Source organism: Pan troglodytes, chromosome 14 (assembly GCF_028858775.2).
Source record: "Pan troglodytes isolate AG18354 chromosome 14, NHGRI_mPanTro3-v2.0_pri, whole genome shotgun sequence".
In the NCBI taxonomy this organism is placed as follows: domain Eukaryota; kingdom Metazoa; phylum Chordata; class Mammalia; order Primates; family Hominidae; genus Pan; species Pan troglodytes.
Genome location: NC_072412.2, coordinates 40,852,148 through 40,874,993, shown reverse-complemented (window position 1 = coordinate 40,874,993; position 22,846 = coordinate 40,852,148). Strand labels below are relative to the sequence as shown.

The following is a 22,846-nucleotide window of genomic DNA, read 5'->3' as shown; positions in this document are numbered from 1 at the left end:
ACCATGTATCAAAAACTGACCATAAACTAGATAAAAAATCAGTTTTGGCCAGGTGTGGTGGCTTATGCCTGTAATCCCAGCACTTTGGGAGGCCGAGGTGGGTGGATCATGAGGTCAGAAGTTCAAGACCAGCTTGGCCAAGACGGTGAAACCCTGTGTCTACTAAAAATACAAAAAAAAAAAAAAAAAAAACTTGGGTGTGGTGGCACGTGCCTGTAATCCCAGCTACTTGGGAGGCTGATGCAGGAGAATCACTTGAACCCGGGCAGTGGAGGTTGCAGTGAGCCAAGATCACACCATTACACTCTAGCCTGGATGACAGAGCAAGACTCTGTCTCAAAAAAAAAAAAAGAAAAAAAATCGGTTTTTCAGTAAATAGCAAAGAATATTTGTCATGAAGATCACATTCTCCAACCAAGAAGCAACAGAATTCATAGCAATAACAAAAAATACACTTAAAAGCCTATTTAGTTGGAAAATTTAAATCAGACATCAAAAGAAGAAATTAGAATGAAAATTATGAAATATTAACAACTCTGACCAAAACTGAATTTCAGTACTTTAATGATACACCTAAGGTAACTTTTTTTTTTTTTTAAGTTTTAAACTCACACACTTGAAAATAATAGAGAAAGAAAATTTGTGAGCCAGGCATTCAACTTAAGTTAGTAAAAAGTTACAGACTAAACCCAAAGAAAGTAGATGGAATGGAATAATGAAGTTAAGGGCATAAATTCATGAACTAACAAACAAAATAATCATAGAAAAGATTAGTCCAACCAAAAGGTAGTTCTTTGAAAATATTAATAGATAAAGCCTTGGTAAATTTAATTAGTGTAAAAGAGAGGAAGAACAAATAAGTAATTTAGTTATTTTGGAAAGGAAAAAGCATAACTGAAAATAAAGTCAATATTTATGAAAACTATACTAAAAAAGACAATTTTCTGGAATCATGTGTATTACCTAAATTGGTCAAGAATGAATAGAAAATTCAAATCGACCCATAACCATTAAAGGAATAAAGTTGGTAGTTAAAAAATTTCATTAAAAAAGACCATTCCTGAGTGGTTTTATTGTCAAATTGTACCAAATTGTCAAGAAATTTAGAATCCCTGCCTTAAATAAACTTCCAAAGAATAGAGAAATGGTGAAAACATAGAAATTCACTTTGAGTCTAGTATAACCTAGACACCTAAAGCAGATAAGAATAATTTATGAAAGGAAAATTATAAATTATGCAATTATAAATGCTCATGGAATGGATGCAAAAATTCTAAGTAAAATATTAACAAATCATGAGCAATTATGAGTAATTTCAAATTATGAACAATTTTATAGTAATCATACCTTTTACTATCAAGGTAACATTATTGTGATCCTAGAATGAATCATTTTTAGATGCATTTTATTTATTTTTTTCTTTATTTTTCTTTCCATCAACTTCTAAGTTCTGGGGTACATGTGCAGGAGGTGCAGGTTTGTTACATAGGTGTGCCATGGTAGTTTGCTGCACAGATCAACCCATCACCTAGGTATTAAGCCCAGGATCTATATTAGCTATTCTTCCCGATGCTCTCCCCCCACCCGCCCACCTCAAGAGGCTCCAGTGTGTGTTATTCCCCATTATGTGTCCATGTATTCTCAACATTCAGCTCCTACTTATAAGTGAGAACATGTGGTGTTTGGATCTCTGTTCCTGTGTTATTTTGTGGAGGATAACGGCTTCCAGTTCCATCCATGTCCCTGCAAAGGACATTATCTCATTCCTTTATGGCTACATAGTATTCTATGGTGTATATGTACCACATTTTATTTGTCCAGTTTATCATTGATGGGCATTTGGGTTGATTCCATGTCTTTGCTATTGTGAATAGTGCTGCAATGAACATAAGCATGCATATAACTTTATAACAGAATGATTTATATTCCTTTGGGCATGTACCCAATAATGGGATTGCTGGGTAAAATAGTATTTCTGCCTCTAGATCTTTGAGGAATCGTCACATTGTCTTCCACAATGGTTGAACTAATTTATACTCCGACCAACAGTGTAAAAGCGTTCCTATTTCTCCACAGCCTAGCCAACATATATTGTTTATTGACTTTTTACTAATTGCTATTTTTCTGGCATGAGATGGTACCTCATTGTGGTTTTGATTTGCATTTCTCTAATGATCAGTGATGTTGAGCTTTTTTTCATGTTCGTTGGCTGCCTAAATGTCTTCTTTTGAAAAGTGTCTGTTCATGTCCTTTGCTCACTTTTTAATGGGGTGGGTTTTTTTCTTGTAAGTTTGTTTAAGTTTCTTGTGGATTCTGGATATTAGACTTTTGTCAGATGGATAGATTGCAAAATTTTTTTCCCATTCTGGATGTTATCTGTTCACTCCGATGATAGTTTCTTTTGCTGTGCAGAAGCTCTTTAGTTTAATTAGATCTCTTTTGTTAATTTTTTTCTTTTGATGCAATTGCTTTTGGGTTTTCCTCATGAAATCTTTGCCTGTGCCTATGTCCTGAATGGTATTGCCTAGATTCTCTTCCAGGGTTTCTATGGTTTTGGGTTTTACATTTAAGTTGTTAATCCATCTTTAGTTAATTTTTGTATAAGGCATAAGGATGGGGTCCACAGCCAATATCATACTGAATGGGCAAAATCTGGAAGCATTCCCCTTGAAAACTGGCACAAGACAAGGATGCCCTCTTTCACCACTTTTATTCAACACAGTATTGGAAGTTCTGGCCAGGGCAATCAGGCAAGAGAAAGAAATAAAGCACATCCAAATAGGAAGAGAGGAGGTCAAATTATCTGTTTACAGATGACATGATCCTATTTCTAGAAAATCCCATTGTCTCAGCCCAAAAGTTTCTTAAGCTGATAAGCAACTTCAGCAAAGTCTCAGGATACAAAATCAATGTGTAAAATCACTAGCATTTCTATACACCAACAACAGGCATGCAGTGAGCCAAATCATGAATGAACTCCCATTCACAATTGCTGCAAAGAGAACAAAACACCTAGGAATACAGCTAACAAGGGAATTGAAGGACCTCTTCAAGGAGAACTACAAACCACTGCTCATGGAAATTAGAGAGGACACAAACAAATGGAAAAACATTCCATACTCATGGATAAGAAGAATCAGTATGAAAATGACCATACTTCCCAAACTAATTTATAGATTCAATGCTATTCCCATTAAACTACCATTGACTTTCTTCACAGAATTAGGAAAAACTATGTTAAAATTCATACAAAACTAAAAAAGAGCCTGTATAGCCAAGACAATCTTAAGAAAAAAAAAAGCTGGAGACAACACACTACCTGACTTCAAACTATATTACAAGGCTACAGTAACCAAAACAACATAGTGCTAGTACAAGAACAGACACGTAGACCAATGGAACAGAATAGAGAACTCAGAAATTCTAAGATCACACATCTACAACCACCTGATCTTTGACAAACCTGATGAAAACAATGGAGAAAGGATTCCCTATTTAATAAATGGTGCTGGGAGAACTGGCTAGCCACATGCAGCAAATATTCTTTTCAATTTAATTTTTTTTTTTTTTTTTTTTGAGATGGAGTCTTGATCTGTCACCAGGCTGCAGTGCAGTGGCACGATCTCGGCTCACTGCAACGTCCACCTCTCAGGTTCAAGCAAGTCTCCTGCCTCAGCATTCTGAGTAGCTGGAGCTACAGGCGCGCACCACCAGGCCCAGCTAATTGTTTTTTGTATTTTCAGTAGAGATGGGGTTTCACCATGTTGGCCAGGATGGTCTCGATCTCTTGACCTCGTGATCCACCCGCCTTGTCCTCCCAAAGTGCTGGGATTACAGGTGTGAGCCACCGTGCCCGACCTAAATTTGTATTTTTAATTGACAATTTTACTATGGGCAAAAGGATTTCAACCTATGAATCTTAGGGAGGACACATTCAATCAGTCAGAAAAAGGTAATGTTTATTTCTGAGATTTCCTCTTTTCACTTCCGTCTATTAAAACATATATTTCTTATTTATCTCAAATGTAGGTATATTATATTTAAAGATTCATGAGCAATTTGGAATTACCTCAAGAATGTCAAGGTTTGATATTCTGTTTTTTAATTCATCTTCTTATTAGTTGAGGAAAAATTATTCTACTAAATGGAGAAAAAGTGTTTGATAAAATTCAATAGCCAGCCCTAAAAACAAACCAAAGCAAAAACAAATATAACTTAGTAAATCTGGAATATTCTTAGTAAACTACGAGCAGAAAGGAAATTCTTTAATCTCATAAAGAATATCTACCAGAAATTTACAGCAAATATTCTTAAGGCAAAATACTTGTCACATTTTCTTTAGAGTTAGGACCAAAACAAGAATAATCTTTCAGCACTTTTAGCAAGTACATTTGCCCTAGGTTATATGATTAGCTACATTAAAAATACAAGAGAAAATACAAATAAATTATTTAGAACAAATTGAGTTTAGTGAGGTTATTTATACTCCCAAATCAATGACATTTCCTATACTCCAGTAACAATCAATAAGGAAATATAATTTTTAAAAATTTCATTCAAAATAATAGTAGAAAGCTTTGCACAACTAAGAATAATCTAATAAATATCATGTAATGCTTTAATGGAGAAAAGTATACATCTTTATTCAAAGTTATAAAAGAAGACAAATAAATGGAAGATTTAGTATTGTAAAACTGTTTCCCTCCAAGTTGATATTTAGATATAATTAGTCAAAATCCCACAAGATTATAGTGAATTTGACAAGCTGGTCTCAAAATTGGCATGAAAGTATAATAGGCTACTAATAGCCAAGAAATTTTGATAAGATTAATGAGGGTATACTTAACCTATTAGATATCAATATTAATTCTAAATCTGTATTCATTATAATAGTATGTGTTGGTACAGGGAAAAACAAATAGACTATTAGAATAGATACAGAGCACAGAAACAAACCCACATATTTGTGAGAACTTAGTATATAAGATGTAGCATTGTAAATCAATGTTGGCTTGTCAATACATGGTTATAAATAAAGATTTTCCAATTTATCCCACACAAAAGGTAAAATCCAGTTATATGACACTATAAACTATAAGTTATAACCCACAAACTAGGAAAGATGTTTTGGATGATTTTTGATTAAGAAAGCACTGGCATTCAGGGACTATAAAGTAACTACAAATTAATAAGGAAAAAGAATTAACTCCAAATGGTCAAAGAATGAATAGATATTTATGCAAAGTTTAAATAATTCAAATGACCAATAAACATTTGAAAACATGCTCAGCCTCATTAATAATCAGTGAAATGAAATTTAAAATAATAATCAGCTATCATTTTATACTTTAAATTTTTTACTTGTAGTAACATTTTTTATGAATGGCGAGGAATGTAATTTCATCACTGCTGTTGGGATGGAAGTTTCAACACTTTTTTTTTACCTAAATATATTATTACTCTATGATTTGACAATTCCACTTCTCGATATCTGCTTTAAAGATAGACTTACATGTGTATATAAGGAGGTATATACAGGAATGTTCACTGTATCATTGTAATAATGAAGAATTGGAAACAACCCATCTGTCCATCAGTAGGAAATGAATATATAAATTGATATAGTTGTATGATAAAATAATTTACAACAGTCAAAATGAAGTAAATTGCATGTATTTACAGTTATCTATCATAACACCTTAACACTGAGTAAAAAAGTTGCAAAAGGAGATTCAGTATATGATGTGATTTGTACAAAATGTTAAATGTGATAAACAGTACAATATATTTTTTATTCATACACACTTACGTAGCAAAATATAAAAATATGGACAACAAATACACACCAGTTTCAAGGTTAGAGTTCTCTCTAGAGATGGAGAGAGATGAATAGAATGTTTAATAGTCTTCATAATTTTCTATAATCTCTTTAATTTTCTGAAATACTGAAATATTTCATAATTAAAAAAACTGAAAAACAAAAATTGGTTACTTTTCATTCTCATACATATTCACTGAATCAAATAGTTGACTAATTTTTCCAGTGTTATCAACTGACCACAAAAAAATTCTTATTTTCTAATCACTCCATGACCCTTTCAACCAGAAATGAATAGAAAACAGCTATTTTGTTTATGCATCATCTGTTGAGTTTAGCAAGGCTGCAGACTCAAAAGCCTTCTTACTAACCTTCTCTTTAGAATAACACAGTGGCAGGAAGGAACCCAAAATTATTGATTCATAAAGTATTTTATTGTTTTTTTAAAAAAATAAACTCATTTTATATTGAATCAGTGAAAAGGAATTGGATTTTGTGGAAAATTTTAAAACAAAGATTGATATAACTTATTTTCACAAAGAACTTTATGAAGCAGACAAAAATCAAGATAAATTATCTAACCTAAATTTATTAAACATTGAATTTATAAATATTAGTTGGGCTTTTTTTTGTTAATGTAATTTTAAAAATATCACTCATATATTTATGCCAATGGCATTAAGATTGCAACAATTTTTATCTGATGAATTCCCTAAGTACCTCATCCTCATACCCTATAAAGTGAACATCAATTCAGAGCTTGATGCATAATTCATTTTCTAGATATTTGTAAACCTAAGGAACTACAGGGAAGAATTTAGAAGATTAGGAAATTCTCAAGTAATTTGCATTCCAAAAATACTTTTATTGTAGAAAAATTAATTAGAGGTCTCTGTAATAAGAGTTCTACTTCATTCAAGTGTTTGGTATTTCATTAATTTATTTACTTCTGGAAAATTTTGAGGTGATCCTCAAAATTCAATTCTATGCTGATCCTTTAGCACAGAAATTTTAAACACAGTTGTAAGAATTTAATCAGAAATGAAGATTAACTGTTTCTGATATTGAAGTAATGAGGAAATTATTCTATTTGTCAAAAACTCAATTTGCATGCAGTTGTCAGAAATTCCCTTTGGATATAAAATATTTGGGATCAACACCTATGGATAAATAAATAAATAAGCAAAGTGAGTAACATCTATATAAAATTTTCACTGTTTAAGCTGTTAGTAATTAATTTTAAAAATCACAAGTCTGATCGAACTAATCATACACAGTGTTAAAACTAGAAGATTATTGTTGGTGTGAATTTTTTGTTGTCTGGAAGAATCGTTTTGCTTGCAGGAAAGACTATTTGGGGATTTATTTTTGGTTTTAGAAGCTGGCATTCAGTTTTATGGTGTTATAATTTAAAAAATTGAGACCTTCTTTAGGCTTTTCTGTTCATTCATTCAGTTAACTATTAAGTCTAGCAGATATTAACCATCACTTTGAAAAGCCTTTGAAAAATGTCTGGTTCCATTTATAAAACTCGGCTAAATAAAATACCTTCAAACATTTGAAATGGTTAATAAATTTTATATATTCTGTTTCCTTTTACATACTTTGGATGTCTCAATGAACAAACAAAACCTTCCTGAGTAATTAATGCACAAATATAGTCAATTAAATTTATAAATAGGCTGTACCATAAATTATCTTAAATATTCCAATACTATTTGGAAATTTAAGATTTAAAATCACAAGTACAAATTAATTAATCAATTACATTCTGAATAGAAGTCAAAGACTGCCTAGTATCCACAGAACCCCTCAGTCTTTTTCTTTCACTCTTGCAAGTAACACCCCTCCTTCCTAGCGCTGGTGATTTGAGAATACCCCGACCCTTAACAGACTTCTTTGCTACCATCCTGAGAAGTCCTATCTTATTCCTTAATCTAAAGATCCTATCCCACTCCTGTGACAAAGACAGTTATTTGCGTTAGCTTAGCGTAACTACTATACTTCTCTTTTTGACTTCCCCAGAGTGTAGCTGAATCTTTCTTTAGTTTTTCTTATAACCAAAACCTAATGAGACTAGAGCTTTTCCAATTTTTTTTTGTTGGTAAAATGAATAAATATGATAAATGTAATAATTACTTTTAAAAGACACCAGGCTGTTCATAATAGTTATAAGTACACTTGGAAAATTTGCAACAGGGTATGTGCTTGCTTTGGTTTTGGGAAGCTAGGATAGTAAAGAGTAATATTTCATTCATTCATTTATTTGCTTATTTTACCAAGGCCAAGGGAGGAGAGGGAAAAAATAAGTAAAAAATATCAGTGAGCAATGGGAAAGGAAACAGTTAACAAATCCCTTAAAATCTAGGAAAAAAATTAGGATTGGCCTCACACCACCTGATATGTTCCATTCTCCTCATTTGTTGGATGGGCCAATATCTTAGAATGTTCTAGATGTAAGTATATCTCAACTTCCTTGGTACCTTGATTGATATTGCTGTCTGGGTGCTAGATTGAGAATAATGGTGAAGTGTGTTCAATCTCAGAAGGAAAGAATGCCCTATTAGCAAGCAATGCCTGCCAATATTGGTGAAGGGAAGGCATCCATGCCATATTTGCTATTCTCTGCAGGCTTTGGAGTGTAATCTAGAAATGTTTCCACACAGGGCCAACATTAAGATGTGTTGACACGCAGACTATATACGTGTTGGGGAAGCCTGGGAATAGCAAACAAGTCTAAGCCTGAAAATAGTCAATGCCAGTCAGGGTGTTCTGACAGGAAGTAATAGCGATGCAGCTGCAGGGCCTAATGTTACCAAGCCAGCCTCTAGTTTGTGGGATAGTGCTAAGAGGAAGGTTAAGCAGGGTGCCAAGACAAGGGCTCAGGAAACAGGACAAAAGCCAGCTATTGGACTGGGAGATAAGGTGAGGGCTTGGTTTTTGAACGAGGCAATGATCTAAGAACTATGACGAAAGTTCAGAGATGAGCAGCAAAGTCTGACTTCATGCTGAACTGAGGAGTTACTAGCATAGAGCTATGTAATTTCCTCTATCATAGCCTAGGCCCAAAATGAGGCAGGAGGTAAGAGATAATGTCAGATATATGGACTGGAATTTTACAGGGACAGGAAATCTGACAGTTCTTTACATGCTTGTCTATTTGCTGCCTCACGCTCTCCAATCTTTCCACTATTAGAGATTATACTCAAGACTGTAGGAATCACCACCAAAGATTTAGAGCTGTGAAAAACCCAAATTGTTTAAAAGTGGTATGTTCTTAGTATGTTTATTTGGAACGTTATATCATATAGTGGTTAATTTAAAGTGATATAGTTAAACCATGGGTACCATGGATTAAAAAGTCATATCCGTTGGCTCACTTGGGACCATAAATTCTAGCTATAGCTTTATTTGTGTGGGTGGGAAACTATGTTTCATGCCTCAGGCACATGATGCTCATAATCTGTTTGTTTGAAGAATAACTGTCACTCACTAGATTGTTGTTTTGACAACATACACATAGAATAGATAAGCAGATATATTTTTTAATAGGAAGAATGAAGCTAGATAATCTTAAATTCATTCAGAAGTTTATATTAGAAACTAAAGAAAATCTCATTAATCCATCTCCACTGGTTTGAATTTATGATTGCCAACCTAGAACAGCCAAGTGTTGTTGTTTAATCTACTTAAGAAAATTTAATAAGCCAGTATACTAATTGTACTTAAGAAAGCAAATTTAAAATTTTATTTTGCCAAGTGTTGTACATAAATCAGTACTGCTAATCACAAATAAGTTTTACTTATTAAAGGAGATTCCACAAACATATAATTCACACATACTTTAAGTTTATATTTATTCTAAAATTTTGTTTGATTTAGATTTTACAGATCCAGACTGATCTTCCTTAATTAGTTGTAATTAGTAAGGAGTGTGTGTGTGTGTGTGTGTGTGTGTGTGTGTGTGTATTTAAGAATCGCAGAAAGCTTTGACTTAAGCCATTTCCCCCTTCCTCCCTCTTCATCCTCCAGGTTTTTACCCAGTCTTGCTAGGTCAGCATTAGAAAAAAATCTGGCAGATGCTACAATAGAAATAAATACTGATGACAATTTGGAGCCAGAACTGAAGGATTACAAATGTAAGTATTTGATTTGGCTCTTTTTTTTTAAGTGAAATAATAATTAACAAACATTTGATGCTGTTTATTTTAATTCCAGTTAAAATAAACAGTTAAACAGTTTTTGGTTTTCATCTACTTTGTTTTATATATTAGTTTGAAGAAATGAATCTGATTTTTTTAAGTTTCAAAAACACAAGTAAAATCTTAGAATATTTACTTCATTTCAGTACATACTAGATACAATTCCCCTCACCCTTAAGACTCACAATTGATACTAATTGATACTCTGAGAATTCCTGCTGTAAATCAACTTGTCTAATTTTGACAAATGTACTTTTTCCAAATGTATTTCACCAGTGAATCTAGAATGCTGTTTTCTTTGCATGTTTACATTTTGAGGGTCAGCAATGTCCTATAAGATATGTTGGAGAAACTTTCCTAGGTTGATACAAACTAAAATAATAATCAGAATATGCATGCCCTCTTATTCATTCCATTTCCACCTGTATTGTCTTTTGTGGTACTTTTCTTCTGGATAGCCATAAATATAATTTTGAGTTTCGGGGAGATTTAGTTCTTCATTTAAAAGCTTTCTATTCTTCAATTAGAACACAATGAAAGATTTTCAATTTTTTAAAAATGTAAATACCTATTTTATCGAAGCAGCCAATGTGTGACTACTCTTTAAAAGGGACTGTTGTGGCTTTCTTTGTAGCAGATGCTTTTAATCATTAGGGCTGCACTGAGACAAGAATTTGGTATTGAGGAAATAAGATTTTTTTTAGAGTTAAATTATAAACTCAGCATACTGAGGGATCTGAATACAGATACGCAGAGTCAACTCAAAGAGAAGGAATAATATTGTATTCTCAATATTATTTGAGTGAGTCTATTAAATATCCAAAGAACGACTGTCATTCAGACTGCCGATTGTTTGGTCTTGGTTACTGGCTAGTGTTAGCAGTGCCCATCTAAGCCTCATGTAGGGGATAAGGAGCCTAAGTGAAGAGACTTTTTACTTGTCTGGTTCCATTCATCTTTAAGGCCATCTCTCTTGTGAAGAATTCATTTAATTAACTCTCTGTGTTCACACAACAATCTTCTGATGAGGAACTGGCTTTCCATGCCGGTTCCCTCCAATTAATATGCTGGTTATGGCAACCAGTATATCATAGTCCATGTGAAAGTTACAGTTGTCATATAATATTTTGCAATTCTGATTTTACATCATTATATATAGAGAGAAACCAGAATACGTATCTTTAATATTCTTCTGAAAGTTTGATTTGCCCTTAGTTGTGATGACAAAATCAGGTTTACAGCCTACTAGCCTGAGAACCTTGACAAATTTACCAAAATAATGCCATTCTGTGGGTTTCTTAGAAGATAGTTAGCCAACTTTCTCCCACAGCAGTGCTAGCATCACCATTCTCTGAGTGCATTTCCCTTTTTGAGGCTGACATTTTAACAATAAACATTGGTTGAGTGAATAAACTTGTCTTTAAGCCGTAAATCTGCTGAGTGGATGTATTCCATAAACTAAACCATAGATAGCATCAGATGCTGTTTGAATCTGAAATTATGTGTGTCATCTCAACATGCAACTAGATAGTAGATTCACTGCCATATCCCTGCTCTTTCTTTCCCTTTACAGTTTTATACTGGGTCTATTTCAGAGACCTAATGGTAGTAAATAAATAGTAAACTCTCAGTGTTACAGCTCATGGTTTTCCTTCCCTGTAGAACTTGTAAACAAAAGGAAAATGGCAAGGATCTATTGAAGGGCGAAGTTACTGTTAAGATCTACTGTGCTGTGTCAAATGTGTAGCACTCCACAGTGATTAAACAGGGTGACAATTATTTTTAGCTCAGATTTGTTCACAGCACTCCATAGAAGCAAAAGTTGCTTTTCTCCATTGTCTTCCAAAACGCTTAGCACAAAAGTTGCATTCTAGTGGAGAAACAAACTGTAATTTTCTTATTTGAAGTAGAAAAAAAAAAAAGATGGGTGAATTGTTTAAGGCGTTGTATATTTGCTTGCTAAAGTATTTCCACAGGTTGCAATGTTATTTGGAGTCAAAATATTAAATATATCCCATATGGTAGAAAGAATGTCAGACTAGACTAAATTGTTTTAAGCTCTACTCATATTAGCTGGGTGATTTTGAGCAAATTACATAGTGTATGTTCTTAGTATTCTCATTCTTTCCTCTTGGAATTACATGAAATAATATGAGAAAAAAATGAGGTGAAGCTTTAGCTTGGGATCTGGCACATAGAAGGTCCTTAATAAATGATAGCTTCTATCATTGTAATCATTAGTATTACTAAAATACCTACTACTATTAATGTTATTAATATTATTGAACTTGGAACATGTCAGTGAACATGTCATACATATCTGGTTACTGTAGGGAATACATAGCAGATATGTTCCCTGATTTCAAGAGCTTTGTTACTTAGTTTTCTGGCTTCCAGGAACTAATAATGTATTCTAGGTCAACCTATTTAAAGCAAATAAGGAACAATATAATAATTATTATTACAAAATAATTGCATAAGACAGTTTCCCAATCTGGCTGGGTATGAAAATCACCTGGGTGATTATTTGAAAATATAGGCCTCCTGGACCAACCTTGAAAATAGTAATCTTAAAATATTTATTTTGTTATGTTTATTTTTAGTGTGTGTGTGTGTGTGTGTGTGTATATGTATATATATAAATATATATGTATGTATATATATAAAGAGAGAGAGAGAGACAAGGTTGCACTCTGTTACCCAGGATGGAGTACAGTGGTGCAATCATGGCTCACTGTAGCCTCAACCTCCCGGGCTCAAGCAATCCTCCTGCCTCAGCCTCCTGAGTAGCTGGGACTACAGGCGTATGCCATCAGGCCTGGATAATTTTTAAAATTTTTTGTAGAGACAGGGTCTCTCTGTGTTGCCCAGGCTAGTCTTGAACCCCTAGGCTCAAGTGATCCTTCTGCCTTGGCCTCCTGAAATGCTGGTGACAGGCATGTGCCACTGCACTTGGCTGAAAATAGTAATTTAAGAGTTCTGTGGTAGGTTAGTTCATCTGTATTTTTGACTAGAGCTATAGGAGATTATCTTAAGGGGTTTCTGAATTGGTGCACACTAAATGATAATATTCAAGGTACTTTGGAGCTTTTGAATTTAGGTGTATTTAACTTATGTATGTGTTATAGTTTCTGACCAAACAAGCTTGTGAAGGTGGCTTGACTGTATTCTGGTTTTGTTTTGTTTTTTTTTTAGTTTCTCACAGTTATATATATACTGTTTTCTATCTACATTGTTTTAAAGAAAATTTGTTACCTTTTGAAGCATTTTGTATCTAGAGCTGTGGTGTTTTATTACTACTCTCCAGCTTATTTCTTTAGATGTTAAATTAAAATCCACAGATATTACTGAAGCTGTATTGCATTCTGTGTTGGGTGGCTTGGCATCTCTGAGGACAGTGCTATGAATAATTATCTGTCCTGTGTGAAATGTTTAGGTGAAGTAACATCTGGAACTCTGAGGATTGGTGCTGTTAGTGCACCGATCTATAATGCACATGAGAAAATGAAAGTGCCTGATGTTCTTTTCTATGACAACATTCAGGTAAGAGTATTGCTTTGTGTTCTTGGATAAATCACTTAAATTGTGGTAGTACACTCCAATTCAAGTGAAATTGACATGTAATTATTTTTGTGATTTCCTAAATTTAATTTAGATGATGCAAAATGAAGTGTTGAACATCTTTTTTTTTTTTTTTTTTTTTTTTCTGTAATGCAGTCTCACTTTGTCACCCAGGCTGGAGTGCAGTAGCACGATCTCGGCTCACTGCAACCTCCGCCTCCCAGGTTCAAGCGATTCTTCTACCTCAGCCTCCCGAGTAGCTGAGACTAGAGGCATGTGCCACCATGCCTGGCTAATTTTTGTATTTTCAGTAGAGACAGGGTTTCACCATATTGGCCAGGCTGGCCTCAAACTCCTGACCTCGTGATCCACCTGCTTTAGCCTCCCAACGTGCTAGTATTACAGGCGTGAGCCACCGTGTCTGGCCGAACAACTTTTATTAAGACGTAAGACAGAAAACAGAAAATTTTTTCCAAAGGTACTTAAAAATCGGAGGAATGGTTGCTATGATTAGGGTAATAAATTATATATATATTATATATATATTAAGTATATATATATAAGTACATATATTAAGTATATTAAGTATATATTAAGTATATATATAAGTACATATATATAAAATATATACACATACACACATATAATTATATATGTAATTTTATGTGCAATTTTTAAATTAAAATAAACATTTTAAAAACAAAGCAGAGCTATCATCCTCTCTTACTTGCTTGTTAAAAGATTTCAGTAGTTCAGAGGGATATGTCCTATGCATCCTTTTTCTCATACTCTTCTTTTTCCTGCAAGTTTCTAGTATTTTTTTTTCTTTCCTTTTCCTTTCTTTTTTAAAGGAGGAGGGTAGAGAATTCTCTCCTTGTAAACTAGCCAATAATTATGGACCTTCCACTAAGACATATAAGTTTGTATCTAGAAAGCTTTATTGTAGATGTTTACTTTAATAAGAATTTTTTTAGAGAAAATTACCTATAATATAAAAATGTTTTCTCTTCCAACTTTTCTGTCAAGTGGCTGTGTATTACTTTTATAGTAAAACACCTACTTAAAATTTTCTATAATATATTTTAAGTTATATTAACTTTATAGGTATCTAGACATATTATTCTTAATAAAAATCTTGGTTAAAAATTCTGAAATCTGTCAAAACTATAATTATTTTTTATGGCGTAGAAAAGAGCATAACCTTGATTTGATTTTTATTCATTTTATAGCCAATTAACTAATGTTTTATTTTTCTTCTGGAGCATTAATGCTCTTGCACAATCAGTAAACAAATGAACAGAAAATAAAGCTACTTATAAGATACAAAAGTAGAAAAAAAACTTGCCTGTCAAAGGCAAAAACATGATTATGAGGAAAACATACTATTTCCAAGCACTGATAGTATTACACTCTATTCATATAGTGGAAAGGAACAAAGAGACAAAGAACCAGGAAACAGTTATAAATGACAATTTGAAAAACTCCATGGTGGCAAAGATTGAAAAGACTTCACAGGATATAAGAATGTAGGAAATACAGTAGCAGCAAAGACCATTGTGCCCTTGAACACGATGTCTGTTGCCATGGTGTTTGTGACATGGACATTTAGGACTCAGGGCTGCCATGAACTTTACACAGTGGCCCTGAGGGACTTTTCTTAAGCTGTCTCCAAACGTACCTTCTCTTCTTAAAGCATTATGAATTAGCCATTAATGAAAACTTTTTAGCTATACCAATTGTACGGACAGTAGCTTGATTAAATTTGCTTCCATTGTGTTTATTATTACTTCCTTTTATGCTGTACTTCATCTTTGAAGCCGTAGTCAGTGCCTCTTGCAGATTTAGGTGCTTCTGTATCATCTTGTTGTCCTATGCCCTGTTGTGTCCTTACCACATTGTGTTGAAATGGACTCTTAAAATGTGTTTTCCATATCACTAAGGCACAGCCCTATGTTTTCTTTATTTAATATTTCCAGCAAATAGTAAAGTACCTGGCACATAGTAACTGCCAAGTAAATATGTGTTGAGTGGATTAATAAAAGAATGAGTAAGATTTTGAATGTTCTTGATAAAGAGTATTACTTCATTAATCCTTCCATTAAGGAATACTACATTTGCAGCAGTAAGGAGGAGAAGTTGGAGGAAAGAGAAATAATAGCCTCTTAATAAGCCTAAGGAGTTTTAGATGGGTAAGAATTTAAAAATACCCATTATGAGTCTGGCCTTGTCCTAAGGTATTGGGATACAGAGATTAAAATACACACACAAGTATACGCAGCTCTAGGGCTGAAGTTGTTCTTAATCTGCAAGTAAGTACACATAGTTACTACACAGTGTGGTGGAAGTATGTGCAGTTTACTTATGGTCATTGATGAGGTCGATTGACCCAGATTGAATTGATCATAGAAAATTGGTCAACCAGACCCAATTAGGAGAGTCTCTCAGGCAACGAGACTAGCATTAGCAGAGACTTAGTTATATGAGACAGTAGCTCATTTAGGGAGCTATATATAAATTGTTGTCACTGGTATGAAGCTGAGGTTGCAAGTGGAAGAGTGCCAAGAGAAGAGGCTGGTGAATTAGGAAAGAGTGAGATCTTTTCAGTCTTGGTAGTTAAGGAATTTGGATTCCGTTCAGAAGAATGAGGAAGTTATTGAAAGATTTTAAGCACATTTGTACTTTGGCTAACTTTGCTTTTACTCTCTAGTATTGTCTAGGAGTTAGAACTAAGGCAAAGAGAAACTAGTTAGGTGGTTATTGCAGTAGTCCAGATGAAATTTATCAAGGATCTGAACTAAAGAGGTGACAGTGGGGACAGAGTGGACAGGACACATTGCAGGGCTATTTAGGAGATCAAGTCAGTGGAACTTTGTGTTAGATGAACAGCAGAGATTCTTTCTCAGGGAGCACAATGTCTGGTGAAAAAGTAAACAGAAGAGTAAACAGAACATTATTCTAAATCGTGCCCATGGTTGGAAACACAGTATAAAAGGAGAGTGGTAGGAGATGAGGCTGAGACTAGATCAAGAATGTAAGCAATGACATTTGTTCCTAAAGTATTAGGAGTCATTTAAGGAATTTTGAGAAATGAGGTGACAAGATTTTGAACAAAGAAGTGTCAGTACTGTAAGAACACATTGGCTCAAGGAGAGACTGAAGTTAGAGAAGCTAATTAGCTGATACAAATCTAGGCTAGAGATGATAAAAACCTTGAAACTGTGGGGATGGAAAAGAAAGGGTAGATGCAGTTGATTTTTGGTGGCTTAACAATTCAGGTGCTGTTTAGTTGGATGTTGATAAGAGAGGAATAAGGGAGGGCAGGGTGATGATAATAGGAGTTTGGTCAGCTGGTAGAAAATGATGCCATTAACTGGAGAAAAAGATACAGGATAAAGAATGAAGTTCAGGAGAAAGTAATAAGTTGAGTTTTAGGTGTGTTGAATTTAGGTGACTGGGGAATAACAAAGTGGTTTGATCACTCAGAAATAGAGGGCTGTAGTTGAGGAGGAGTTTTGCTGTTGAAGATTGGTGTAGAGCTGGTCATTGAAGCCATGAGATAGATGAGAGGATTTAAGGAGAGCAGGGTCAGAAGTGGGTCTTTGAATGCTGACATGTGGGTATCCAACTCTGCACACAGCCCTCCCTCAACCCTCAGGTGGGTGCCTGGGTACAAATAGTCACAACCTGCCCCATACCATGAATACAAGGGGAAGCATGTAAGAAGGTAGAAAGAAGGAATTGCTACAGGAAGATCCAGCTCAGAAAACTATGGGAGAAATTGTTAGGGAGGTAGGAAGGAATCAGGGGAAATGGGTAACTGGGAGAGGAGACTTTTAAGAAATTGTCTGCAGTACTAAGTGGTCAAGAGTGCTAAGAAGAGAATTGTATTGGCGGTGACTTTAGCCTTAGCTAAGGTTTGTTGACTTGAATAATCTAGTTAGATATAATGAGGGCATGAAGTAGAAGGACATGAGAATTGTAAAGAAGAACACAGATATAGTTTTGATTATTTTTCAATATTTACATTGCTTTTTTCTTTAACTGGCTATTCAGGTACTTACTCCAACTTTTCAGCGTAGATTAGCCCATTTATTACTGGAAGAGCTTAGTGTTTTCTGGAATTGGCACTGACTTTTCATCTTAGTGAAAAGGAAGAGGTCTCCACGCTATATTACCACCAGAACTCAGCTTAAAATGATGTACATCTTGGTTTGCTTAACATAGTTTCTGCTTATACTTGTTGTCCCAGCATAATTATTAATAGTGTCTCTTTTTATTCTTAAAAGCATACACCTTATATCCATTTAAAAGTATTCAAGAATAGACAATTATATACTCATCTCACTTCAAGCCTTATTAAAACTCTAGCTCCATGGCATATCTGAAAGCATTTTTGAAAATAAAAACGACCAAGATAAACATAGGGAATACTCATTTGTTCCTGAAGGAGATAAAACACTTTCTCAGTTTTTCTTCTAAGGAAGGAACTCTGAAAGAAAATATTATTAAATTTGACAAGTAAAAAGAAAAATTTCTGTGAGTATGTATATTTTAATATTTATATCATATATATTTATATATCTATATATTATATATAATTTATATGTATATTATACAATATAGATATAAAGCACCATAAACGAAATTGAAAAAAGAAAGCAGCCAAGTGCGGTGGCTCACGCCTGTAATCCCAGCACTTTGGGAGGCCGAGGCAGGCAGATCACGAGGTCAGGAGATCGAGACCATCCTGGCTAACACGGTGAAACCCTGTCTCTACCAAAAATGCAAAAAATTAGCCAGGCGTGGTGGCAGGCACCTGTAGTCCCAGCTACTCGGGAGACTGAGGCAAGAGAATGGCGTTAACCCAGGAGGCGGAGCTTGCAGTGAGCCGAGATCGCGCCACTGCACTCCAGCCTGGGCAACAGAGCGAGACTCCGCCTCAAAAAAAAAAAAAAAAAAAAAAAGTGACGTACTAGAAAAATATCTGCAGCATGTGATGGTTGCAAAAGGTTAATTTGCCTTTTTACAAATAGGGAACGTCAATAACTTTAGTACTTATTTAGCTGCTATTTGATACAGAAAACCAAGAGAAAGTAATAGGAATATTAATTGTGCTGGAGTGTAGATCTCTTCCCAGCCCCAAAGAACCGGCATGACCTACTTACAGGTGTCTTATTTTTCAAGATACAAAAGAGCAATGTAATTTCCTCTGTGGCTATTGTGAACAACCTTTATCTTGTTCTTTTATTATATTGTGTCATAATTCAAATTAAAAAGTGTGGAAGGTAAATAATATATTTTTAATTCTGAAGCTATCCATAGCTTTAAAGGTAATGGTTAAGAACAAGTCAATGTAAAATGTTCCCTAGAAATGTACAGTTATTTTAGGAAGCCTTTGTATATTTACATTAGCAAGTATCAATTTAAATATTATATTAAATTATAAGCCAACTCTACATAGTATAATAGGTAAAAAAATATTTGAGTTGAATTATTAAAAACTCTGAAATGTTGGTCAGTTGCTTAGTTTTGCCCAGGTGGACTATTTCAAGTTTTCAGTATGAGTGACCTAAATGGTTATATAATTTACTTATAACCACAGATTTAATTTTGGGTTATATCAAATCGATTGATAATTGTTTATTATAATAGATATTTATATTCTATAAAGATATCTTTATAGTTAACTTTCTTATTTAACCTTGATTGTACAAAACAGTTAACCCCTAGTTCCTTTTTCTCTAGCACGTGATAGTGATGGAAGATATGCTGAAAGACTTTCTCCTTGGAGAACACTTATTATTGGTTGGCAACCAGGTGAGTTATGGCTAAAATCTAGGTACCAATGAAAAAATGATAGTAACAATTTAAAAGCAGTAAGTTTCTTCTTGTTGGAATCAGTTATTTTTTCCCCTATTAAATGACTGGTTTAATTAAAGGATGAGACTCTGCTACCTTCTAAACTTCAAAATTACCTCAAGGTTTAAATCATCCTCCATTCTGTCTCTCATCAAGTTCTGTACATTCTGTCTTATAAGTATCTACTCTTCTTGTCCACATCGGTCACTCTAGCCCCAGTGATCTTCACCTGTCACCTGGATTACAGCGGTAGTTTCCTATGATAGCTCCATCCCCACCTTATGCCCGTTCTTATCTACTCTCCATTCTGTAGTATCTGTTGTCAGATTGATACTTGTAAAACTAAAATCTGATTGAGCCTCTCTTTTTTGCTGAAATTGGCTCCCCATTTCTGTTAGGTATAGTCTGAGTCTTCAGTACAGTGTACAGGATTCACTCTCTGCCCATCCCTCTATTCCTAAGCCATGGCCCCTTCTTTCTCTCACTGTGTTGGCTTGAGGCACTCTGCAGTTCCTTATCTATTCAGTTACTTATCTCTGCTCTGGTCCTCAGTACATGCTCTTCCTTCTGCAGGGAGAACTTCCTGTCCCCTTCCCATATACCCTCCCTTTAACTCATGGAAGAGAGACCTTCCCTTGTCCCTGGCTGAATAGGTTTTTCCTGCTTCTACTCCCTTTTATCTCCCTTTTGTCATACTAGTCATACCATATGACTGTCTTTGCAACTTGTCTATATGTCCCTTGAGAGCAGGGACTGTGTTTTTCTTATTTATCTCTGTTCTCAGCTCCTAGCATGGTACCTGTTACATAGTAGACACTCAATGTATGTTTATGGAGGAACGTATGAAAATTTTAGGTTTACAGGGTCCTGATAATTTTTCTCTATTGAATTTTCAGGCTCACAGTGAACAGCACTTTTGGTTTTTTTAATTGGTCTTAAATTAAGGGTAACAAAGCTTCTAAAGTTTGGTTTCTATTTTTTCTTCTTTTTTGTATTTATAAAAGTAATACATATTCTTTATATATTTAGCCTCTCAAACTTATCATTTTGAAGTACTGATTTAAAAATAAAAATGGGCCAGTTGAGTGGTTTATTGATTTGAGTGCATAGGCTTAGAAATTAGAGAACTAGAGGCTCAACAGCAACTCTTCCACACATGGTTGTGTGACTTTGGGCAAATTGCTTATCTTACTAAGGCTCAGTTTCCTGATGTCTAACCTGGGAATAAAAATAGTATGGTCCCTTTGGGCTAACGTAAGGATGTCATGAGATAATGCGTGGGAAGTACTTCACACAGTGCTCAGTTCTGTCAGCTAAATACCTGTGTATCACTGTATAGTTTAAAAGTAATATTCTCTTGTTTCATTTTTTAAAACAAGAATTAAAACTAGAACAATAAATTATTTATGACCCTTTAATTCCCACTATTTGAAAAGTCCTACCTATTTTTCTTCACTGAACAGTAAAAGATGAGCCTATATACCAGAGTGGGAAGATGAAGATCAGTTAACAGTCAGAATTTGGCTCTTGATATTGAAACCCAGGAAGTCACATTCTCATCACACTTTGAAAAACAATGGCTCTGTGGACATTCAGGTTGTATATAGCCCAAAGTACTTTGTAAATTTTTTATAAGAGTTTCACAAACTCTTTATAAGTTAAATCTTGGTGCACTCAGTGTGTCCTTTTCAGAACTTCTGCCATCACCTGAATGGCCGGAGACACAGAGGCTGTTGGCATCCCAGCAGCAGCAGACCAGCATGGAGAAGAGAATAGACCAAGACTATACAGAAATGGGGCTTGAGGAATAATTTTTCTAAGGTGCAGGTTTTTAAAAGGAAGATCCCTAGAGGTCAAGGTATGGAGTCCAAGTGGTTTTGAAATCTCTGTCATGGTATTGCTATCCTAAGGGTTTCGTGGGTTAGATGCAGTTGGTTTCTTGGCAAAGGTAGCACTTGCAATTGAGCAGGTAATAGATTAGAGTTTCAGGAGGGTCTTCTAGTTTAAAAGGTTGAAGTTAATGCCTAGCCAGTAACCAGAGAGACAGGAAGAATGTTTTAACCTCTGGAGGATTGGGGAGAGCTATTCAGAGTGAAGGGTGAAGTAGAACAGAGGTTTGCTTCTGCTTTATGATGAATGAAGCAGAGACTGTGAAAGTGTTTTGGAATTGTCCTAGGGTGCTATACAAACCTTGGCATAAAATCTAATATGCTGTCTCTCTTTTGTTTCCAGTCCTAAAGAAAGGAACAAGGCATTAGAGCAAAGAGCTAGGCAGTGGGGTGGAGGGAAGGGCAGCTACAGCTCCATAGGTAGATGGTTGGACTCCAGCATCTGATAAGGATGGACAAGCCCACTGATTTTCAAGCCTGTCTAGGACTGGTTCAGGATTCAGCTAGATAGAGCGTTCAAGTTGAAGATCCCCACGAAGAGCAAGGCAGGAGCCACGGGTTGGCACAAACTTTCATTTATCAGTTATTTTGCAAAAGCCATCTGTGGTCAGCAGATCACACTGTCTTGCCATCTTGTACTCTTATCCTGCCACTCTCCACTTTGGAGAAAGAAGAAATTACAAAGGGAGATTGTATTCAGTATAATTTGCTATGTTTAGCTGACCCTTTTCATATCAAAAGAGTTTTCTGTTCTTTGATTATAAACCTCTAAGACCATCAGTGTTATATTATAATACCAATGTTGAAGGAATTTTTTTTGGAAGTAAATTCTGCTACCTATATTCATTATATTATATAGTGAAAAAGTCTAACTCTCTTAGACTGTCATTTGATGTCCTCCATGATCTAATCCTGCTCTGCTTTCAGCCTGGTGTCTGGTTTCTCCCCATAAATGCTTTTTTTCCTCAGACAAATTAAATACTCTGTTTCCCAAACATACCTTCTTATCAGTGTTACATTTCAACCTCTAATCTTTGCCAGCATGCTCTCTTCTTTCTCTTATCTTTGCCCATTCACATTCTCTTAACCTCAGAGTGGCAATGTGGCATCATGGAAAAGTAATAAGCTGGGTACCCAAAGACCTTCCTTCCTTTTCAGATTTTTTAACTCTCTGTGATAGTTGAGTAAATTGTTACTGAGTAAATTGATATGTGTGATATCAACTGATATGTGATACTGAGTAAATAGTTATTCCTTCTAATTAGGGCCTTTTCTTTTTTCTTATCTATAAAATTATAGGCTTGGCATGGATATTTTCTGGGGTCTTTGTGGCTGTAATATTCTAGTATATGCTTCTTTAATAAAGTGCTTGTGAATGCTATGGCTTGAAGGCTTGACTGCACTCTCTGAAGTGTGATAGGTCACTTACAGATTTCTTTTGGGATTTAGTTAGATTTATGTATTTACCCACCATCTCTATGAAAAAGAGATAAAGAGTCTTCATTATTTTTGTGTCT

At 34.7% G+C, this 22,846-nt stretch overlaps 1 protein-coding gene across 4 annotated transcripts in view; it reads left to right on the top strand.

The window, feature by feature from the left end:
* VWA8 (von Willebrand factor A domain containing 8) overlaps positions 1-22,846 on the top strand; it is a 395,962-nt gene that overhangs the window by 161,807 nt on the left and 211,309 nt on the right. For all 4 annotated transcript variants that reach the window (XR_010150666.1, XM_003318022.7, XM_016925242.4 and 1 more), the window contains 3 exons: positions 9,851-9,957; positions 13,457-13,563; positions 19,327-19,398. Coding sequence is in view for 3 of the 4 variants with exons in the window: in XM_003318022.7 (XP_003318070.5) it covers positions 9,851-9,957; positions 13,457-13,563; positions 19,327-19,398 (286 nt within the window). In the remaining variant the exon portion in view is untranslated. The remainder of the gene's footprint in view (positions 1-9,850; positions 9,958-13,456; positions 13,564-19,326; positions 19,399-22,846) is intronic.